Consider the following 23,063-nt stretch of genomic DNA (forward strand, 5'->3'; position numbering starts at 1 on the left):
TAGCCTCCTTCCCTCCCAACTGGTGAGAGGACCCAGACCACAGCCTGCACCTCCCCCTCCCCCCCAGCTTAGTATCACTAATGGGCATCTGTTTGGGCAGACTTACCCCCATCCTTCTGTGCTGCAGCAACCAATGGCATCAACAGCAGCACTGACAGTTCTGGGACAGAAGAACACGAAGAGAAGACAAAGAAAAGAGAGTCAATCTCCAATGTCAAAACCTGGCTGCGTGGCCATTGCTTCCTTTGGAGGTGGTTCTTGCCCTGCAGCCCATGGCGTCCAGCAGGTTCTTTGTGTACTTTACTGGGAATTGAGGACTCAATCTTCCCCCACCACCTCCCAGAATGACCTGAGAAACCAGTCACCAACAGGTACAGTCCTCATGGATCCTCAGGTGCCACAGGTCAGGGGACAGAACATACATGACGGATGCTGATAGGGACACATCTTAGAAACCCCAACCTGTGTCAATGGAGGGGGTAGATATTAAAGATCCCTCTGCCCAGATCCAGTTTCTTGTTCTCTGGCAATGGTAGAAATCTGAGGATTTCTCTTCCAGGATCATTTCCCCTGTTAAATGTACATTTTCTGGGTATACAAAAGGAGCTGGGTATTAGAATTAGACTCCCAAAGTGTGAGCCCTAGCTCACAGTGCCAGCAGGGATAAGAACCCTGGAATGGAGTGGAATGGAGAGATGGGGGCTAATGAGAGGTGAGGCGTGAGAATGAAGGCAGCTGCAGGTAGAGTCACTATCTCCTGGTTAAGTGGCCTCTCCAGGTATAGCACCCATGGCTCCTTTGGTTCCTTCCACATGAGCTCCTGGCCCTCACACAGAGCACTGAGGGCACAGCCTTTGCCCTTTTCCTTCCGGTTCAGCCCTAAGGAATGAGTCACTGAAGAGGCTTTGTGGTTGAAAACCACTACAGGTGCGGAGGAATGAAACCTACCCTACAGGCAATAACTGGATCACATATTTAGAGTCCATCCTTTCATCCATATGAGCCAGTGAACCCTATGAAAATCCAGCTCTGTGTGCTTTTACGAGAAGTTTCTAAAATGTGTCCATTCTTAAAAAACGTCATGTACCACAAATCAGATAATGATAAATGTGGCTATGTTTCATAAAAACCAGGAAGCAAATTACAACCCATGGGGACAACCTAATAGAAAATCTGAACTTACTAGGTAACAGTTATTATCCTAAGCATTGAAGGAAATAAAGACTAACCAGCCTTTGGCTGACCTCGTTAATATTGATTTTTACTAATTCCCTATCCTTTAAATCATGCCATGACACACACACAATGATGATGTATTTCTTAGCATAATAGAGTTTTCAGATAGTTTGATTATCTACCCTTAAAAAAAAAAGATATATGATAGTTAATCTTATGTATCAATTTGGCTAGACTACAGTACCCAGACATCTACTCAAACATTAGTTTACTAGAGGCCCGGGGCATAAAATTTGTGCACAGGTGGGGTCCCTAGGCCTGGCCAGCAATCAGGGTGGATCGGGCCAGACTGATCAGGGCTGGGCCAGAGAGGAGGCAATGGTCACCAGGTTGGGCAAGGAAGGAAAGGACACCGGATGCCAATGCGGCCATCGTCGGCGCCCCGCCACTGCAGTGGGTGGGTGGTGGGCTGATCGGGGCCTGCTAGCTTGGGGGAGGGACAGGGCACGGGAGGTTGGCCACCAGCCCCAAGGAGGGAGCCGGCCCTCGGCCCCCCTAGGAAAGGGGCTATGTCTGCCACCACCCACTCCCGGTTCCCTGTCCCAGCCTGGGGTTCGGCCCCAATCAGGTGATTGGGGCCTGCCGGCCGGGGGGTAGGAACTGCGGGAGGTTGGCCTGCCATGGGAGGTTGGCTGTGGGAGCACACTGATCACCACGGGGCAGTTCCTGCATTGAGCATCTGCCCCCCTCGTGGCCAGTGCGCATCATAGTGACTGGTCATTCCGGTCGCTAAGGCATATATATATATATATATATATATATATATATATATATATATGCATTCACAGAAACATCTATATATATATATAGATGTAGCAACATCTATATATATATATAGATGTTTCTGTGAATGCATGTTTTTAAAAAAATCTTTATTGTTGAAAGTATTACATATGTCCCTCTTTCCCCCCATTGACCTCTCCCAGCCTACCCCTACCCCCCACCCCAAGCCTTTACCACCTTATTGTCTGTGTTCCTGGGTTATGCATATATGCATATAAGATCATTAGTTGATCTCTTCTCACTCACCCACACTCCCTTGCCTTCCCTCTTAGGTTTGACAGTCTGTTCTGTGCTTCTATGACTTTGGATCTATTTTAGATTAGATTAACATTTAAATCAGTAGACTTTGAGTAAATCAGATTGTCCTCCATAATCTGGGTGGGCCACATCCATTCAGTTAAAGACCGTAAGAGAAAAAAGACTGACTTCCTCTTCTGTGGAAGAGGGAATTCTGCTTCCAAACTGCCCTTTTAAAATTTTATTTTTAGAGAGAGTGGAAGAGAGAGGGAAAGACAGAGAGAAACACATTGATTGGTTGCCTCCTGTATGCTCCCTGACCAGGGCCCAGGCCGAGGAGGAGCCTGCAACCAAGGTGCGTGCCCTTGACTAAAATCAAACCGGGACCCTTTGGTCTGAAGGCTGACGCTCTGTCCACTGAGCCAAACTGGCTAATGCCCTAACTGCCTTTAGACTTGGACTTCAGATGCAACATCAATTCTTCCCTGGGTTTTCAGCCTACTGGACTGCCCTGTGGATTTGAACATATTAGCCTCCACCAATCTCATGAGCTCATTCCTTATAATAATGCATTTCTCTCCCCCCTTCTGCCTTTCTCTCTCCCTCCCACCCTCTCTCCTTCTCTCCTCTCCTCTCTCCCTCCCTCTCTCCCTCCTTTTTCCCCTCTCTGCTTCCCTCCCTCCCTCCTATTGATTCTGCTTCTCTGAAGAAACTGGACTAAAACGAGTGGTTAAATGGGAAGTGTCTGTTAAGTCCTTGAGTATGCCCTAGGAATAAATTTCACTAACGTTCTCCTTTGAGATTTATTATAAATGAGCTAATATCCTTAAATTTTCTTCCATTTGTACCTTATAGAGATACTGGGAAAAACAAGTCAGGTATCAAGCAAAAACAGATAATATTTTCAAACTGGGTAGAGAGTTCCCAGATAGCTTTACTTGTCTGTGGTCATTGTTATAATCTTACCTACCTGGCAGCACTCTTAGACATCTGTCTCTCATGGTGCAGATGCAAGTCCAGCCACTGAGGATGTCTGATCTCAGTCTGTGTGTGTTAAAAACACTTTCTGTTTGGAGTATATATTGTGTCCTAGAGGAAGTAACTTAAGAAATTGTTGATCTGGATTCTTTCTTTCCTACAATCTGCCCAATAATTAACTTCTCAGGGACCCCAGTTCTTCTTTTCAAGGATTTACATAGTATTTTAAGTCTGTACAGGAAGCCTCTTTGAGGGTGATTTTTATATGTTTTTACATAGGAAAATGTGATACTGTGCATTCAAAGACCTCCCCAAATGAAGAGTCACTCTACTGGTCTTTTTGCCCCTATAGGACCTTAGGTCAGAGTGAACAGAATTATCTATTTATTATCTTTTTTATTTTATTTTTATTTATTTATTTTTTAAAAAATATCTTTATTGATTAAGGTGTCACATATTTGTCCTCATCCCCCCATTCCCATTCCACACCCCTCCCCACGCATGACCCTACCCCCCTGTTGTTCTTAACCACTGGTTAGGCTCATATGCATGCACACAAGTCCTTTGGTTGATCTCTCCCCTGTGTCCCCACCCTCTCCTACCCTCCCTCTGAGGCCTGACAGTCTGATCCATGCCTCCTTGTTTCTGGGTCTGTTCTTGTTCATCAGTCTATGCTGTTCATCATTTCCCCTAGATGAGTGAGATCATGTGCTACTAGAAATACACTTATAAGAGCCGAAAATGAGACAAGCAATAATGGTTATGCTGAAAGGCAAATGAATCAGTCTGTAGTGAGTTTCTTTCTGGGCCAACAGTTCTTTTGAGACCCAATTTCAATGTCAAACAGTTCCTTATGTGCACATGTCAGCACTGACATTACAGTTCTGGATGGTGGACAAATGGTGGTAATGCAGGTCCAACCCTCTCTGGTTTGGTCCTGGCCAACTTGCAGTGGTGCACAGCTGCTGACTGCTAGTACGGCAAGGCGACCTCAGCATCTTCCATTTCTGGACTGCTTCTCTTCTGTCTTCATGGCCGGAGTAGTCCTGTTGATTCCTCTCTGTTGCCGGAATCCACATGGTCTCAGAGTTGTTTTCTGAAAATATACAAACATATTCTCGACCAAAAGTTAATAAAGGAATATTTTCTATAAATTTGACTTGGGATCCTTTTTCATTTTTTGCCCAAATGATTTTCCTCTGCCTTGTTTTGACTCCATGTGTGTTTTTCATGGGTGTCTTGCTTTTAGCATTACAATTAATTTTCTAAAGTACAAATTTTCTAGATGTAATTTACTTATAGGATATTTTTCCTTACATGATATTGTTCTACTATCCCCCCCTTTTTTATTATCTATTAATAGATATTTTATTGAGGTATAATTGACCTACATAATATACTTCCAGATGTACACCATCACAATTCAATAACTGTATACACTGGAAAATGATCACCATAATGTCTAGTTAACAATCATCACCATATATAATTATAATTTTTTTGTGATGAGAACTTTTAAGTTCTACTTTGTTAGCAACTTTTAAATATGCAATACTTTATTATTGACTATAGTCACCATGCTGTACATTACATGCCATGGCTTATTTATTTTATGACTGGAAGTTTGTATCTTTTCACCCCATTTAACCATTCCCTCTCTTCACCCCCCAACTCTGGCAGTAACCAATATGTGCTCTGTATCTATGAACTATTTTTTAAAATTTTTTATTTCACATATAAGTGAGATCATATGATATTTGACTTTCTCTGTCTGATTTACTTTTCTAGGCATAATGACCCCCGGCTCCATCCATGTTGTCATCAATAGCAACACTTCATTCTATTTTTTAATGGCTAAATAATATTCTCATTCATGAATAGGCACTTAGATTGTTTCCATATCTTGGCTGTTGTAAATAATGTTGCAATTAACATTAGGATATATATCTGTTTTTGAGTTAGTATTTTCTTCAGAAAGATACCCAGAAATTAAATTGTTGGATCATATGATAATTTTATTGTAACTTTTTCAGGGACTTTCAAAAGTTAATGTCTTATTGCTATTTTAAAATACATATATGTTCACAGGAAGTTGCAGAAACAATGCTAAGAGGTCCTGTGTACCCTTCGCCCAGGTTCTTGGAAAGATGACATTTTTATGTAATGATAGCCATATACTTAAACCAAGAAATTGGGATTGGTACAATGTGTGTGTATAGTTCTGTGACATTTTATCACATGTGTAGTTTCCTGTAACTGCCACTACAATCAAGATACATATTCAATCACCACAAAGATCTCCTCCATGTTACCCCAACATCCCTAAATCCTAGTTGGTCTAAAACTAAGGTGTTTTTCATTCTTCAACAATACTCAAAACAGTCTTAGATTCATACTTACTGATATAAGAAAATATTTCTGATATGTTTTATAAATAAGAAAAACATACCCCGCACACATTTCCTGTAGTCTGTGTGATGGTATTATATTAATTTTCCCTGTTTACATTTTTTACACTTTCTTTTTTCTATGTCTATTAGTTGTCCAGAGCTGCTATAACAAAATAAAACAGACCAGATAGCGTAAACAACAGATATTTATTTTCTCACAGCTCTGGAGGCTAAATGTACAAGATATAGGTGATGGCAGGATCTCTGGTGTCTCTTTTTCTCCTTTAAGAACATCAATTCTATGGGATTAGGACCTCATTTACCTTTACTCCTAAAAGACCATATCTCCATATATGGTTACAGAGGGTTAGGGTTTCAACATATAAATTTTATGTGGCACAGTTCATTCTAAAATGCCACATGCTATTTAACATTGACAAAAATTAAGGAAAGGGTAAATTTTAATAAAAAATTGTTGATTTCCACTTAATTCCAGAAGAATATTTTTTTCTGGATATAGAATCCTGGGTTGTTAACACTTTTCTTTCAAAACTTGAATCATGTTGTGCTACTGGTAGCCATAATTTATGATGAAAAATTAGCTGATATTTGAATTGTTTTCTCCTTATGGATGAATATCATTATTTATTTAATCCCTTGCTGCTTTTGAGATTTTTGTTTTGTTTTTAGTTTTCAGAAGTTTGATTTTGTTGTACCTTGGCCTAGATTTCTTCGAGTTTATGCTGTGTGGAGTTTCCTCAGCTTTTTGAATGTATATGTTTTTGTCAAAATTGATAAATTTTTATCCATTTTTTCTCTGAATGATTTTTCAGTTCCATGTTCTCTATCTCCCTGTAGAATTCAGTAACAGAAATATTAAATTTTGTTATAGTACCACAGGTCCCAAAATCTCTCTTCATTTTTTTTGTAGTATATTTTTTGTCTCTTGTTTATATTGGATAAGTTATATGGTTCTGTCTTTAAGTTCATTGATTAACCCCCTTTTATCTTCATTTTGCTAGTAAGCTCATCCATTAGAATTTCCTTTTTAAAATATTTTTTGATTGTTCAATTACAGTTGACATACAATATTACATTATTTTCAGGTGTACACCCCAGTGATTACACATTATGTAACTTACTAAATAATCATCTCAATAAATCTCACACCCATATGACACCATACATAGTTATCAATATATTTTTGACTATATTCCCTATACTGTTCTTTGCATCCCTATGGATATTCTGTAACTACCAATTTGCACTTCTAAACCCCTTCACCTTTTTCACCAATCCCCTAACCCCTTTCCCATCTGGCGACCATTAAAATGTTCTCTGTATCTATGAGTTGGTTTCTGTTCCACTTGTTTTTTTTTATTTTACTTTTTAGATTCAGTTGTTGATAACTATCTATTTATTACCATTTTATTTTTTATATTTTAGATTCTCCCCTTCTTAAAGTAAACCATTTAACATTTCATGTAATACTGGTTTGGTGGTAATAAACTCCTTTAGTTTTTTCTTGTATGGGAAGCTCTTTATCTCTCCTTCAATTCTAAATGATAGCTTTGCTGAGTAATTTTTTATTTTGGTTTGAGAGATTTTAGGAAAGTTGAAGCACGAGGCAAGAAAGGCCAGTTGTATGGAAAAGCTTCTGAAAATGGCTTGGATTGTCTGGGAAACAGGGTGGGGCAGGGTCTCAGGGAATCACCAGGGCAGGAGAAGAGTGTGAACCAGGTTGATTGAGACTCAGATATGGTGCTGGCCTGCCTGCTCTGTGTGCGTGTGTGGGTATCTCAGAAAAGGAACAATGGCCAATGCCAGCACTTCTCTTTGGGAGAAAGCTGTCCCTGCAGCTCTTACCCTGATGCCAAATTACCCTGAGGAAATTCAGTTCCTCCCTGTATCTCCCTGGTTTCTTTCAAGCTGCTGTCCCAGAACTGTAGCTCAGAGGGAGTGAATCCAAGTAAGGCTGTGCATGGGCTCTTTAGGAAGAATGCCTGAAACTCCTGGAACTTTTGCCTCACTTAGCCCAAATCCCTACTAGTTTTTATAGCCAGAAGTTATGAGGACTTCTATTCATGGCTCTGGAACCCTGGTCTGGGAGGGTCTGGTGTGGGGCTGAGACCCCTTGGTCCTTAGCTGGGGCTTCTACAGCCAAGATATACCTCCCATTTTTAAACCACCACGTGTGGGTGTGGGACCAGCCCATTCTATGTCTCTGCCACTCCTACCAGTCTCAGTGTAACTTCTTTAAATCCTTAGATGCAGGACTTCCATTCAGCCCAATTTCAGGATGTTCTGAATTATGATTGTTTGGTAGTTTAATTGTACTTTTGATGTAGTTGTGGGAGGAATTCAAGTACCACATTTACTTACACTGCCATCTTGACTGGAAGCCCAGTAGAGCTTTCACTTAAGTTATTGTGTTTTTTAGGTCTAAAATTTCCATTTTGGTCTTCATTATATCACCTGTTTCTTTGTCAAGGTTTTCTATTTTTATTTTTTGCTAAGATTTTCTATTTTTTCATTTGTTTCAAAAAAGTTTGTTTGCTATTTCTCATTGAAACATTTTTTTATGATGGCTGCTTTAAAATACTTGTCAAATAATTCTAATTTGAGCTCATCTAAAGTTGAGCTATCCCTGGTTCTTGATATTATAATGATTTTTTATTGTATACTGGATATTTAGGGTATTATGTTTTAAATCCGTGGATTTTAATAAAATCTTGTTCTGGAAGGCTACTCTGACATCATGCCAAGGGGGAAAAGGGCTGTCTTCTTGTTGCTGGAACTAAGGGTGAAAATCCAGATTCCCCACCTGGTTCCACTGACACTCCAGTGGGGGAGGGATACCTTGTTACTGCTGGGTGGAGTTGGAAGCCCTCCCTCACAATATTGTTGACACTACCATTTCTTGGGGATATAGGAGGCCTTGTAAAATGTTCCTCACATGGCTTCTACTGACATGACTGAGAGGAGCTCCTTACTACTGGGTGTGGTGAAAGTCCCAGCTGCTTCTCTGCTACAAGCCCATTGGGGTGAGAGTGGGTGTTTCATTACAGGTGGGTTAAGGTAGAGCTCTGGACTTCCCACTTGACCTTTGCTGATGAGGATAAGGGTTTGGCCAGTTTTTCTCTGTGGTGTTTGGTTGCAGTAGGGCAGTTACGGTTGAAATACTATTTTATATTTTGCTAAGCTTCCCCTTACTTCTTTGGCTAGGGAAACAAGATACAATCTAGCTGCCCCTTCCAGACTGAAATCCGATTACTAATGGAATGGCCTAGCTCAGAGCTGTCCCATGGAAAAGAACCCATAACTATGTTGCCAGGGAGGACAGACACTGAAGATGCCAGCAGTCAAAGAGTTGAATGCTGTGCACTAGGTCCAGGATAACGGGTACACCCTGTTCACGGCAGAGTTTTAGGTCACCATGGACAGGAGTATCTTTGGACACCAGTCTCACTTGATGATGTCTCATATCTGTGCTAACATTAATAGTAAACCGAGCAAATATCCTTCCCATTACAACTGTAACAAAAAAATTGAGAATACTGTGCCATAACTTTTATTTTGGTCCAGTTTTTCAATTATTTACTGTATGAGTTTTGCTTTAGTCTTGCCTAGGATATTATCCTTCATTTTTCTAAAGTTTTAACAAATATAGACTATCATTGAATGTGAACTGTAACTGACAAATAAAATAAGAGAAAAAAGAGATGAGACGTAATAGTGTTACCATAGGTAGCTAGATATTAATAAAGGAAAGGAGCAAAGAGAATCAGACATTATTATTATATTTTTTATTATTATTATTAATGTTTTTAATCCTCACCTGAAGACATTCTTTGAGAGAGTAAGAGAGAGAGAGAGAGAGAGAAGAGAGATCAGTTGCCTTCCATATGTGCCACAACTGGGGGTATGTCCTCTGACCAGGAATTGAACTGGCAACCTTTTGGTGCACAGGACAATACTCAGCCAATTGAACCACTCCAGCTGGGTGGGACTCAGACATCACTGAGCATAATAAATTAGGGAGCTGAACAGATAATAAGTCTGCTTCGCTAGGAAGTTGCAGCATTCATAGGCATACCAGGGGAATCGCAGCATTTCACCACCAAGGGAATGAACACCCCTCTCTCCTCCAAGTAGGGAGGAAAGAGAGGCTTTCCAATCTCCCCAGGATACAACCAGTCCATTTGCCCAGATGACTGGGGGAAAGGGGAGAAGGATAAACAAAAAAGGGAAAATTTCTCTGCTGGGTGCATGCCCAGTAGAAGTCAAAATGTCACAGGGGTAGGTAAATACTTGTGTAAAAGTGAAGATGGCACAAGGGGAGGCCCTTCCTCTTTGAGGCACACACAGTAGGAACTAAGATGGCAAGCATTAGGGGCAGAGCCTGGGAAAAGGATGGGATTGGATAAGGAAAACAGAACCCTGGAGGATCCAGGAAATGGATTGACTAGGGGAGGATCCAAAGCCAGCCCACAAAAGATTGGGAAGTTGATTTTGAAAGGGTGCCCAGTCCTTCCCAAGCCTGAGATAATATAACCCAAACTTAACAAAGCTCTCCCTCTCCCTCGGTAACATGTGCTCTCCCCGTTAATTTGTGCGTTGTCTTCCCCTAGCAGCCACAAAGCCCCAGCAGCCACCTGGGACATGTGGCAGTCTGTGTGGGCTCCAAGTGCAGGCCTGGGTACAACACATGTCAGCCAGAATGCAACTGGGAACAGAAGCTAAGATAGCCAGATGGGGACAGGGACCGAACTGGACTGAACAAATCATGCAGAATTTCATTTTTTTTTTTCATGCAGAATTTTTGGACCCTGGCCTTTCTCTGGGCTTGATGAAGACAAGGCTGGACTTTTTCTACTGTGGGACAGACAGAAATGAGACATTGGGAACCTGGCCACACCCATTTATTTCAACCCCAATAAATCTTTTTTTTTAATTTAATAAATCTTTATTGTTCAGATTATTACAATTGTTTCTCCCCCCCCCCCATAGCTCCCCTCCACCCGGTTGCCACTCCACCCTCTGCCCTTACCTCCCCCCCCAACTGTCCTCATCCATAGGTATACAATTTTTGTCCAGTCTCTTCCCATACCCCCCACACCCCTTTCCCCCTGAGAATTATCAATCCACTCCTATTCTATGCCCCTGATTCTATTATATTCACCAGTTTATTCTGTTCCTCAGATTTTTAATTCACTTGATTTTTAGATTCACTTGTTGATAGATATGTATTTGTTATTCATAATTTTTATCTTTACTTTTTTCTTCTTATTCCTCTTCTTAAAGAATACCTTTCAGCATTTCATATAATACTGGTTTGGTGGTGATGAACTCCTTCAGCTTTTTCTTATCTGTGAAGCTCTTTATCTGACCTTCAATTCTGAATGATAACTTTGCTGGGTAGAGTAATCTTGGATGTAGGTTCTTGCTATTCATCACTTTGAACATTTCTTGCCACTCCTGTCTGGCCTGCATAGTTTCTGTTGAGAAATCAGCTGACAATCATATGGGTGCTCCCATGTAGGTAATTAGCTGTTTTTCTCTTGCTGCTTGTAAGATTCTCTCTTTGTCTTTTGCCCTTGGCATTTTAATTATGATGTGTCTTGGTGTGGTCCTCTTTGGATTCCTTTTGATTTGGGTTCTGTGCACTTCCTGGACTTGTAAGTCTATTTCTTTCACCAGGTGGGGAAAGTTTTCAGTCATTATTTCTTCAAATAAGTTTTCAGTATCTTGCTCTCTCTCTTCTTCTGGCACCCCCATAATTCTGATGTTGGTACGCTTAAAGTTGTCCCAGAGGCTTCTTACACTATCTTCAACATTTTGGATTCTTTTTGCTTTTTGCTTTTCCAGAGGAGTGTTTTTTGCTTCTTTGTATTTCAAATCTTTGACTTGATTCTTGCGTTCCTCTAGTCTGCTGTTGGGTCCCTGTATAATATTTTTTATTTCAGTCAGTGTATGTTTAATTTCTAGTTGGTCCTTTTTCATGTCCTCAAGGGTCTCATTAAATTTATCAGCCTTTTCTAGGAAATTCTTGAAAAACCTTATAACTGTGGTTTTGAACTCTATATCCAGTCATTTGTTTTCCTCCATTTCTTTTGTTTGTGATCTGTTTCCTTGTCTCCTCATTTCGCTGCTTCCCTGAGTTGGTAGGGTAGCTTTGTGTGCTAGGTTTCCTATGTGCCCCAGTGGGTCGGCCTCCCAGTTACCTGAGGTGGATAGTCTTGGTGCACCCCTTTGTGGACTGTATGTATAGCCTTGTTGTAGTTAAGTCTTGATTGTTGTTGGTGTCACTGGGAGGAATTGACCTCCAGGCCAATTGGCTGTGAGGACCCGCTATGTCTATAACGGAAGAATTGCTGTGCTGAAGACACGCTTATGGGGCGGGACTTGTTTCAGTGGGGCTTTGGTGTTCACTGAATCTGCCTCTTGAATGTGTCCCTTATGAGAGTAGTTGAAATATGGTGTTGTCTCACACAGACCACTAGATACACTAGCTTCTGGATCTCCAATGGGGTGCAGGTCAGCTACTGTCTGAGGCCACCCAGCAGGAGCTACAGCAAGAACTACAGTTTTCTTCTCTTTGCTTGGGGTTTGGAGGTTTTGGAGCTGTCTGACTGGAGCTGTAGTTTGTTTGGTTAAGCTGCGATAGGGCAGGCCATTTATATGCAAAAGCCGCTGCATGGAGCTTGGGTATGTTTGTAGATTGTGTGGGGCGGGGTCTCAGGGAATCACTAGGCTAGGGCATGGCAAACAGCGATGGCTGCCAGTCAGCCTTCTCTGTGTTTCCGCATTTCCAAGTCTCCGCATCCCGTGCTCCAGCGCAGTAAACAATGATTGCTGGGCGCACCTCTGCAAGAAAGTCACCCTCACTTTCTGACCCGATGGCCGACAGTCCAGCTTTTCCCTATAGGAGTTTGGGTCCCCCACGTCTCCCCAGAAACTGGATTTCAGAGTAATCGGGAGCTTGTCTCCCTTCGGGTTGAAAAAAAGCAGTATATCCAATCGCCCACCACCAGCCCGATTCACGTGCCTCTGTACCTCAGCTTTTCAGCACTTGTGCATGTCTCAATGCTCTTTTCTCTTTCCTTCTAGTTGTAGAACTTCCACTCAGCCAGCTTTCCCATGGTTCTGGGTGATAGACGTTTTGTTTTTTAGTTGTAGTTTTAAAATTGTTGTGCGAGTCAGCAGTTTAGGTGTTTTCCTATGCTGCCATCTTGGTTTCTCACAACCCCAATAAATCTTACCACTAAACCTCATTCTCCAGTGCTTAAGTCCCCCAACATGCTTTTCTGATGACTTTATGAAAGTATCCCATTCCCATTGGCAACAATAATAAATTACAAACAGGAAAAAAATAATTTTGGTATATTTTAATACAACAGAAAATTGTTCAGTAAATAATATTTCCTAAATGAACAGACTATTGTCCTGATTCCATTTATTGGAGAGAATATTGTTATTCCCCTCACTTTACATGTCATTTTCACACATTGGCTTGAAATGCCATTTCAATTATTATATTGCTACATAGGATTTTTATTTTTATTTTGTTTCATTGGTTCATTTCTATATTCCTGGAATAATACCACACTTTAAAAAATGCCATAGTTCTGTTTTTTTTTTTGTTTGTTTTGAGGCAAATCTCTGTTTTATATAAAATAAATCCAAATGTGAACTTGGATAAGGGGAGACTTTAATTAGAAATACTATTCTAATAGGGAGAATTCTCTGGTCCTCAGAAATCTGTGTTTCAAAATCATGTAGAAGAAGATTTGTCTTTTATAGGGTAAAGAAGAAAATCGGCAAAAAATTAGCAGAATTTTTGGAGGGGAAGCTTGAACAATAAGGGGAAATCATCAGAGATTTGGACAGGAAATGGGTTTTCTATGAGTCAGCTAGTTCCCAAGCGAAACTGCTGAGAGCAGCATATTGTACTTTCATTGCGTGTGGTTGTTCAGGCTTGTGGGCAAGCAGAATTCAGGGGCCTGTCCTGTATGAAAAGAGAAACCTGATTTAAATATGGTCAAGACACAACAGAGGGTAAAAAAATGGGCAATGTGAACATTTGGTTACTTATTATTGTTTACAGCTGTCTGTCTCTTCTTTCACATTTTTCTTCTATGTAAACTTACAGTTTTATTAAGTTCTGTAAAAAATGTCTTGGGACTTCCATTGTGATTGCATTTACTGTGTAGATTAATTTGGATTAAATAGCTTTCTTATAACATTAACATTTTCTCATCTCATCAGTATACTAGTAATTCTACCTTTATGTAGGTCATGATTTTTTAGTTATACTTTATAGTACTGTCCCTGAGAACTTTTTGCATTTCTTGTATGAATGTTTCCAGTTATTATTGAAGTTTTGTTTTAAAAATTTAAATGGGTTTCCTATTGTATTTTTTAAATTAAATTTATTGGGGTGACATTGGTTAATAGATTTCAAGTGTTTATTTTTTATGATACATGATCTGTATATTGCATTGTGTGCTCACCACCCAAAGTTAAATCATCTTCTGTCACCGTATATTTAGTTCCCTTTAAAACTTTTACTATCCCCTGACACCCTTCCCTCTGGTAACCACCATACTGTTGTCTGTCTGTGTCTCTGAGTCACAGTTTTATATCCTACATATGAGTAAAAGCATAGGGTTCTTAGCTTCCTGACTGAATTATTTCACTTAGCATAATGTTCTCATGTTGGTCAAAAATGGCAGTATTTAATCTTTTCTTATGGCTGTGTAGTATTCCATAGTATATATGTACCATACATTCTTTATCTAATCCTCTATTGAAGGACACTTGGTTGTCTCCATGTCTTGACCACTGTGAATAAAGTTGCAATGGACATAGAGGTGCAGATATCTTTGTGAATAAATATTTTTGAGTTTTTCAGGTGGGCATCCGGAAAGGAATTGTTAATGCAATCTCCATCAAAATCCCAATGTAATTAAAAAAAAGAACTAAAAAAAAAATCAGATTTTTATGTAATAACAAAGACCCCAAACAGCCAAAGTAATCCTGAGAAAAAAGAATGAAGTAGGAGGTTTCAAACTACCTGACTCCAAAATATATTCCAGAGCTACTATAATCAAAACAGCATGGGTATTGGCACAAGAACAGACACACAGGCCAATGGAACAGAATTGAGAGCCCAGAAATAAAACCACAGGTATATGGGCAAATAATTTTTGACAAAGGAGTCAAAAACACACAATGGAGAAAAGAAAGCTTCTTCAATAAACGGTGCTGGGAGAATTGGAAAGCCATATGCAACAAAATGAAAATAAGTTATAGTTGGTCCCCTTGTATTTTGACATGATTTCTGTTGATAAAAAACCAGTGCATTGTTTTATAATTTTTTTAAGTAAAAATTTTTGTTGAGTACAACACTGATTAATAACATTATATAATTTTTGGTATACAACATTAAAATTTAATATCTGTACACACTATAGCGTGCTCACCACCAAAATTCTAGTTTTCATTCATCACCATACAGTTGACTCCCCTTACACATTTTGTCCTCCCCCCTCCCTTCATCTCTGGTAACCACCAATCTGTTGTCTGAAACCATGCGTTTGTTTTTGTTTAAAAACTTTTGCATTTGGATGTTGATCTTTATATAGGCATGTTACAGACCTCTCAATATTTTTTGGAGAACTCTTAAGTTTTCTTGATAGACAATGATGCCTTTTACAAATAATAACTGCTTTGTGCCTTTCTTTCAAGTACTTGTACCTCTTTTTCTTCCTTTTCATTGCATTGGGTTGTTATGGGAGGTGGAATAATGAATTGTGAGTGAATTCAGGTATCAATTTGAGAGTTTTTTGAAATAAATGTATATTTAAAAAAATACAGTTTTATTGATTTCAGAGAGGAAAGGAGAGGGAGAAATAGATAGAAACATCAATGATGAGAGAGAATCATTGATTAGCTGCCTCCTACATGCCCCATATTGGGGACTTAGGCTGCAACTCAGGCATGTACCCTGACTGGGAATCAAACTGTGATCTCCTGGTTCCTGGGTCGACGCTCAACCACTGAGCCACATTGTCTGGGCTGAAATGAATATTGAACATGTGAACCATAAGGTTGCCCCAAAGTTAAGTCCTGCTTCATAGCCAAAGGTAAAGGCCCAATGGTTACTGAATGAGAATCTGTAACTTAACAAAAACACCAGATGTTTTGTATGCAGAAGAAATTTCAAGAAGCATTGTGGGTATGACAGCACAAGTTAAGAATTAGCATTGGAATACACTATGCCTTAGACTTCTTTTCAGCAACTATCTTCTTGCCTTCATATGAATAGGGCACATTATTAAAATAATTTTTAAAAATTTGTTTCATATAAGAAGTAAAACATGAATACATTCTTGTAAAAAATACTGCAAACACAAGAGATACCTGGATGATCTTTATGTTAATACAATCTCCCTTAAATAGGTATTTTCTACCATCACCAATTATCATTTTCTCTGATAGACATAGAATCTATGTTTTCATTATAAAAGTTAAATAAGAATATATCCTAGGAAATATTCAAATGTTAAAAAACTTATGCTTTTAGAGTTAAATAGTATTGCACTAAAAGCACCCAAGTTTACCTCACTTTATATTGTACATGGAGATTTTTTTGTGTCAACATAGAATTCTTCCAGTCTTTGTGTCTGTGAGCCAGCATTCCTTAAATTTGAAATAACTATTTATTTTGCCATGTCTTACTAATAGTTCATTTGAGTGGTTTGTGTTTTTCCCTGTTTCGATGTTGCAGTGAACATACTGAGGTCAGTCTTCAATTTGAGCATCCTACTTTAGAGGCTTTTAAGAGCAGAGACAATTTTTTGTTGTCTAGTAGATAAAAAAGACCTTATATGGGATTCACCCCCTTGCTACTGATTCTTGGATGCTGGTGTCCTCTGAATCTGGAAACCAGAAATTTATGACTGAGAGAGAAGCATGAGAACCATTCATAGGCTTACTGTATCTTGAAATCCCAGATAGTGGATCTATACTCAGAGAAATTGAAATTGTGGTATCTGGTGTCCAGGAATCAAGGAACAGGATTAGTAAATTCAAGGCTTAGTCGTTTGGGATAATGAGAACTTGGAAAATAGAAGTTCCATGAGTGGTAGATGTACTCGTAAGAAGTTGGAAGAATGTAGAGCTTGGAAAGGAATTGGAGAGTTGGAGAATGGGAAGACTATTTTAAGTATTCTAATATTTTGTTAGCCTTATCATTGAATTTTACAATTTCTTTGTGTGATGCAGATATGAATCTCTTATTAACAAGCAAATATTTTATCTTGTTTTCAGACAAAATTTTTAAAAATTAAATGTATTGAGGTGACATTGGTGAATAAGATTATATAGGTTTGGAGCTAAATTTCAATGATACGTGATCTGTATTTTGCATTGTGTGCCTACCACCCAAAGTCAAAGTCAAATCATCTTCTATCACTTCCGACTTTTAAAAATGGTGTCTTATCATCTAGATACTTTTATTTAAGTAGTGAATCTTGTAAGTTTTTTCCTTGTGTCTTTGGATTTTGATTAAAAGAATGTTGTTAGTGAAATTTTAAATTGTGGCTTCTATTTGTTTTGAAATTTCCCATATGTTCATAATATTGTCCATTTTTCCCAGTAAAACAGGGTTTTCTTAACCTTGAGGGGAACAGAAGAGAACATGAATTTACAGTTAAAATTTATTTTTTATTTATATCTTATATGTTGCTATAGAAACTTTCCTGTTTCGAATAGTAAAAAGGAAGACACCTATTTTTAGCACCTGCATAATGTAAGGGAATTTAGCATAGAGTTTCTCAAGCTCAGCATTATTATTTTTTTATTTTTTATCTTTTATTTTTTTAAGCTCAGCATTATTAACATTTGTAGGCTGTATAAATTCTTTGGCTGGGGCTGTTCTGTGCACTGTGGAATATTGAGCAGAATTCCTTGCCTTCATTCACTACATTCCAGTTGGAACCCATCCATCTGTATAACCAAAGATGTCTCCACAAATTGCCAAGTGTTCCTTGGGACAATATTGTCCCCTACGTGAGAACTGCTCTAGAGCTTTTTACATATTAATTATAGTTATTTAAGATTCAGTGTCTGTTAGTTTATTTTTAAGCTGGTTCTGTTGATTTCTTCATGGATTGCTTTTGCTTTTATAATTTTTGGTTGAATGCTGGACAATGTGTGTAGAACAGTAGACACTGAGGTATATATTATTGATAACTGCCAAGATGTACACCTACTCTTCTGCTAGGCCAGTGATGGCGAACCTATGACATGCGTGTCAGCACTGACACACGGAGCCATTTCTGATGACACGCGGATGCTGAGGCGGCCACATGCCAAGGATGAAACATTTGCTGCTCCTGAGGATGAAACATTTGCGACTAGAGTCTTGGAGTTAGAACTCTAACTCCAAGACTCTAGTTGCAAATGTTTCATCCTCCCCTATTAGACACTCTGTGCCGGAGGTCTGTAGGCCAAAACAACAGAAGTCCAGCACAGAGCGTCTAGTTCTGGGACTTCCGGTTAAGCCGGGATCTTTGCCCTCACTTTCGCCGGCAGAGCAGGGAGCAGCAGAACACAGCCGGGGACGCATCTCTGGGGGCCCTGCCATTACCAGTAACCAAATAACAGTTAACCACAGCAACCATTATCTACTGTTCTGGGGTGTCATGGATTTCTAATCCATCATTACTGAGATAAGTGAGGGGGAGGCTGGGAGAGGCGAGGGTTTGTGGCATGCTATGGGTGCCGTTTCCCGCCATTAGAAATAGTGGCAGCCATTTTAATTCACATAAGGAACACCATCTTGTTCCATAGTGCAGACTCCATTTCACCACTATTACTGTTGTGCATCCTTATTAACCCCTATTTCTGCTTATTAACCCTGCCCTTTCCTAAAAGACAGTTATATGCACCATTTTGTGGTTAGTTAGGCTAGTTAACCCCTAATTGCCTGCAGGCCTAACAAGCTATCTATAATTCTATCTTCTGTCACTGCCCCCCTGATGGAGAACCCAAAAAATAAAAAACTAAGATTAAGTAAAGGAAGTGGTAGTAGCAGTGGCCGACCCTTTCAAGAGACATGGACCGAGATGTATGGCTTTATAGAAAAAAATGGCAGATCGTTTTGCATTCTATGTACTGAAATGGTAGTAAGCAGAACGTGGAATATAAATAGACATTTTGAAACTAATCATTCCCAGCTCTTGGAAAAAAGTGAGGATGAAAGGAAGGAATACATTTCCAGGCAGCTATACCTTTATAAGAGCCAATCTAATTCCATCTTTAAATTTATGAAAGGCTCTACAAACTTAACATCTGCAAGTTTGAGCATTGCTCACTCTATAGCTCAGCATGGAAAAGTGCTCAGTGAGGAAGAATTTATTAAAGAAACTCTCCTAAGATGTGCACCAGTTCTATTTCACGATATGCAGAATAAAGATGCAATTATTAAGAGAATATCTGAGTTACCACTCAGTAGAAATATCATAAAAGACCGAATAATGAGACTGAACACAAACGTACATCAATTAAAGAGAGACATAAGGAAGTGTAAATATTTTTTGATCTCTCTTGATGAAACTACTGATGTCACATCACATGCTCAGTTGGCCATTATTGGTCGATATTCTGATGGTCTCACAATGAGAGAAGAGTTGATAAAGTTAGTATCAGTGTCAACAAGTAAATCAGGAAGCGAAATATGTAAGGTTGTTATACAAACATTTCGTGACCTAAGCATTGATATCTCTAAAGTTGTGTCAGTGATGACAGATGGGGCACCAAATATAGTGGGGAAAAAAGTCGGATTTGTCAAATTGTTTACAGAAGCTATTGGACATCCGATTGTGCCTTTTAATTGTATTATCCATCAGGAGGCTTTGTGTGCCAAGGCAGGATTCACCGACTTAAACGACTTAATGTCAGTTGTTACAAAAATAGTTAATTTAATAGCTGCTTGCCCCCTTCACAAGCGAGAATTTTTGGCACTTTTACTGGAGGTTGATTCTACCTACAGTGGACTGCTGATGTACAATAATGTAAGATGGCTGAGCCGAGGCAAAGTTCTTGAGCGCTTTGTGGAGTGCTTTGAAGAAATTAAGGTATTTCTTGACGATAAGGATCTGGGAAACTTTCCTCAGCTTAATGATGATAAGTGGGTCAACACCCTGATGATTTTTACAGATCTCTCTGTTCATATTAATGAACTGAACTTAAAGTTACAAGGTTTTGGCAAAAGTATTGACGTTATGTTTGGATACATAAAAGCTTTTGAAAGTAAAGTTAAAATTTTCAAGCGAGATGTAGAAACTAAAACTTATAAGTATTTTCCTCGAGTAACAAAGTATTTTGAGAAGGCCAGTGCAGCTGTACAAAATGAAATGGAACGCTTGCATATGAAGTACCAGCATGTTTTAGACTCGTTACTTGACCAGTTTAGTGATAGATTTAGTCAATTTAGAAGTCTAGAACAGACCATGAAAATAATTAAGTATCCTGATGTAGTAGTCTACAGTAGTTTGGAATTAAATGGTTTCCAATGGATGCAAATTGATGATTTGGAGATGCAACTTGCAGAATTTCAAGACAGTATCTGGGTTCAGGTGTTTGTCGACTTGAGGTCAAAGCTTGAGAATCTGGAAAGGTGCCGCTTGGCGAATCAAGAGGAGTGCCACTACGAACAGGAAATTTGGAGTGCCTGGAACCGACTACCAGACACTTTTAGCACCCTGAAAAAATATAGCAATGGCTTTACTCACAATTTTTCCCTCTACATACTTTTGTGAGGCCTTATTCTCAGCGTTAAATAATATCAAAAGAAACAGATTGACAGATGAAGTTAGTAGTGCTTGTTTGGGTCTGAAGTGTACAAAATACCAACCTTCAATTGAAGATTTAGCCAATGAAATTCAGCAACAAAAAAAGTCACTAATAGGCAGGTTAGTTAAAGAATTCCCCCTCCCCCTCACTTATCTTAGTTCATGGCACCCCACACAAGCTAAATAATATCAAGACCAACAAAAGAAACCGACTGATGGATGAACAAAGAAGTCACTAAGCAGGTAAGTTAAATATTTAGTTTTTGGTTTATTAAATACAATTATATATAACAATTACACATTTATGTTATTTAAACTATAAATATCGCGAAATAATGTTTTTTCCTCAAAGTGACACACTACCCAAGTTATGCTCAGTTTTTTGGCGAAGTTTGACACACCAAGCTCAAAAGGTTGCCCATCACTGACTTAGGGGAAGTTTATTCTTCTCAGAGAAATGAGGAAACTATGTCATTGTGGTTACAGTGTTGAGTAAGTGTGGGTGTATTCAAATGTATTTAGGTACAAACTTATATTCCTCTCTTTTTCCAATTAGTAGAGAAATGTGATCCTCTTTGGTAATGTAGAGACCAGCAGAGTGGAGCTTGGACCATATTTACTGTAGCTTCTTCTGTCTGTAACTTAGACAGTGAAGTGAGAGGAGTCTCCCTTAATTGAAGACCAGAGGTTTCTCTCCTCTAGGGATGGTGAATAGCTTATCAACAGCGTAATGCTCTCAATAAGATTGATGCGTATATACAGAGGAAGCAGCATAGAATTGTACACTTGAAACCTATATCTTATTAACCAATGTCACCCCAATAAATTTAAATAAATAGATAAATCTTAAAAAAGTGAACCTGCATTTCAAAGAAAATATATTGTTAACACACTTCTTAATGTTGAAATATTTAATATTTTACTTTTCTCTTTGTAAATACTAAATACCCTTGTCTCTAAGTTATTTCAAATACTTTAAAACATTATTCAAAAATGATAAAAATGGATAGTATGAAATGATTAATGCATTAAAAGGTCATTAAATAATCTAAATCTATTAATATTTTATTTTTTCTTTATTTTTTTAATCTTTATTGTTCAGATGATTACAGATGTTCTTCTCCCCCCCCCCCTCATAGCTCCCCTCCAACCAGTTCCCACCCCACTCCAGATCTTCCCCACCCACTGACCTTATCCAAAGGTGTAAGCTCTTTGTCCAATCTCTTCTCCCAACCCCCACAACCTCTTCCCCCTGAGAACTGTCAGTCTGCTCCTTTTCCATGCCCCTGATTCTATTACATTCACCAGTCTGTTCTGTTCATCAGGTTTTTAATTCATTGATTTTTAGGTTCACTTGTTGACAGATATGTATTTGTTGTCACTTTGTTGTTCATAATTCTTTATCTCTACCTTTTTCTTCTTCTTCATCTTCTTAGAGAATATCCTTCAGCATTTCATGTAATACTGGTTTGGTGGTGATGAACTCCTTTAGTTTTTTCTTGTCTATGAAGCTCTTTATCTGACGTTCAATTCTAAATGATAGCTTTGCTGGGTAGAGTAATCTTGGTTGTAGGTTCTTGCTATTCATCACTTTGGTTATTTCTTGCTCCTCCGTCTGGCCTGCATAGTTTCTGTTGAGAAATCAGCTGACAGTCATATGGGTACTCCCTTGTAGGTAACTAACTGTTTTTCTCTTGCTGCTTTTAAGATTTTCTCTTTGTCTTTTGCCCTTGGCATTTTAATTATGATGTGTCTTGGTGTGGTCTTCTTTGGATTCTTCTTGTTTGGGGTTCTCTGTACTTCCTGGACTTGTAAGTCTATTTCTTTCACCAGGTAGGGAAAGTTTGCTGTCATTATTTCTTCAAATAGGTTTTCAATATCTTACTCTCTGTCTTCTTCTGGCACCCCCATAATTCGGATGTTGGTGCTCTTGAAGTTGTCCCAGAGGCTCCTTACACTCTTCATATTTTTGGATTCTTTTTGCTTTTTGCTTTTCCAGAGGAGTGTTTTTTGCTTCTTTGTATTTCAAATCTTTGACTTGATTCTTGGGATCCTCTAATCTGCTGTTGGATCTCTGTATATTATTCTTTATTTCAGTCAGTGTTTGCTTAATTTCTGATTGGTCCTTTTTCATATCCTTGAGGACCTCACTAAATTTCTCGGAGGTTTCTAGAAGATTCTTGAATAACTTTATAACTGTGGTTTTGAACTCTATATCCAGTATTTTGCTTTCATCCATTTCTTTCATTTGTGTCTTGAAGCATTTTGGCTGCTCCCCTGTGTTTGTTTCTATGTATTGGATAGCTGCTGAGTCTCTTTGAGTTGATAGAGTGGCCTATGTGGTAGGTGTCCTATAGGGCCCAGTGGCTCAGCCTCCCCAGTCACCTGAGGTGGACGCTCTTGGTACATCCCTTTGTGGGTTGTTTGCACAGTCTTGTTGTAGTTAACCCTTGATTGCTGTTGGTATCACTGGGAGAAATTGACCTCCAGGCCAATTGGCTGTGATGACCAGCTGTGTCTACACTGGAAGGTCTGTTGCGCAGGTGACACCCTCATGGGGCAGGACTTGCTTCAGTGG

The 23,063-nt window shown here is 39.1% G+C and overlaps 1 protein-coding gene across 1 annotated transcript in view; it reads right to left on the bottom strand.

Annotated features, from left to right (window-relative positions):
* LOC307100528 (adhesion G protein-coupled receptor E2-like) overlaps nt 1-23,063 on the bottom strand; it is a gene marked incomplete at both ends in the record, with an annotated part of 59,804 nt that overhangs the window by 31,132 nt on the left and 5,609 nt on the right. The window contains one exon of the mRNA XM_079772993.1: nt 107-160. Coding sequence (XP_079629119.1) covers nt 107-160 — 54 coding nt within the window. The remainder of the gene's footprint in view (nt 1-106; nt 161-23,063) is intronic.

Source organism: Cnephaeus nilssonii (assembly GCF_951640355.1).
Source record: "Cnephaeus nilssonii genome assembly, chromosome: 5".
NCBI classification, from domain to species: Eukaryota; Metazoa; Chordata; class Mammalia; order Chiroptera; family Vespertilionidae; genus Cnephaeus; species Cnephaeus nilssonii.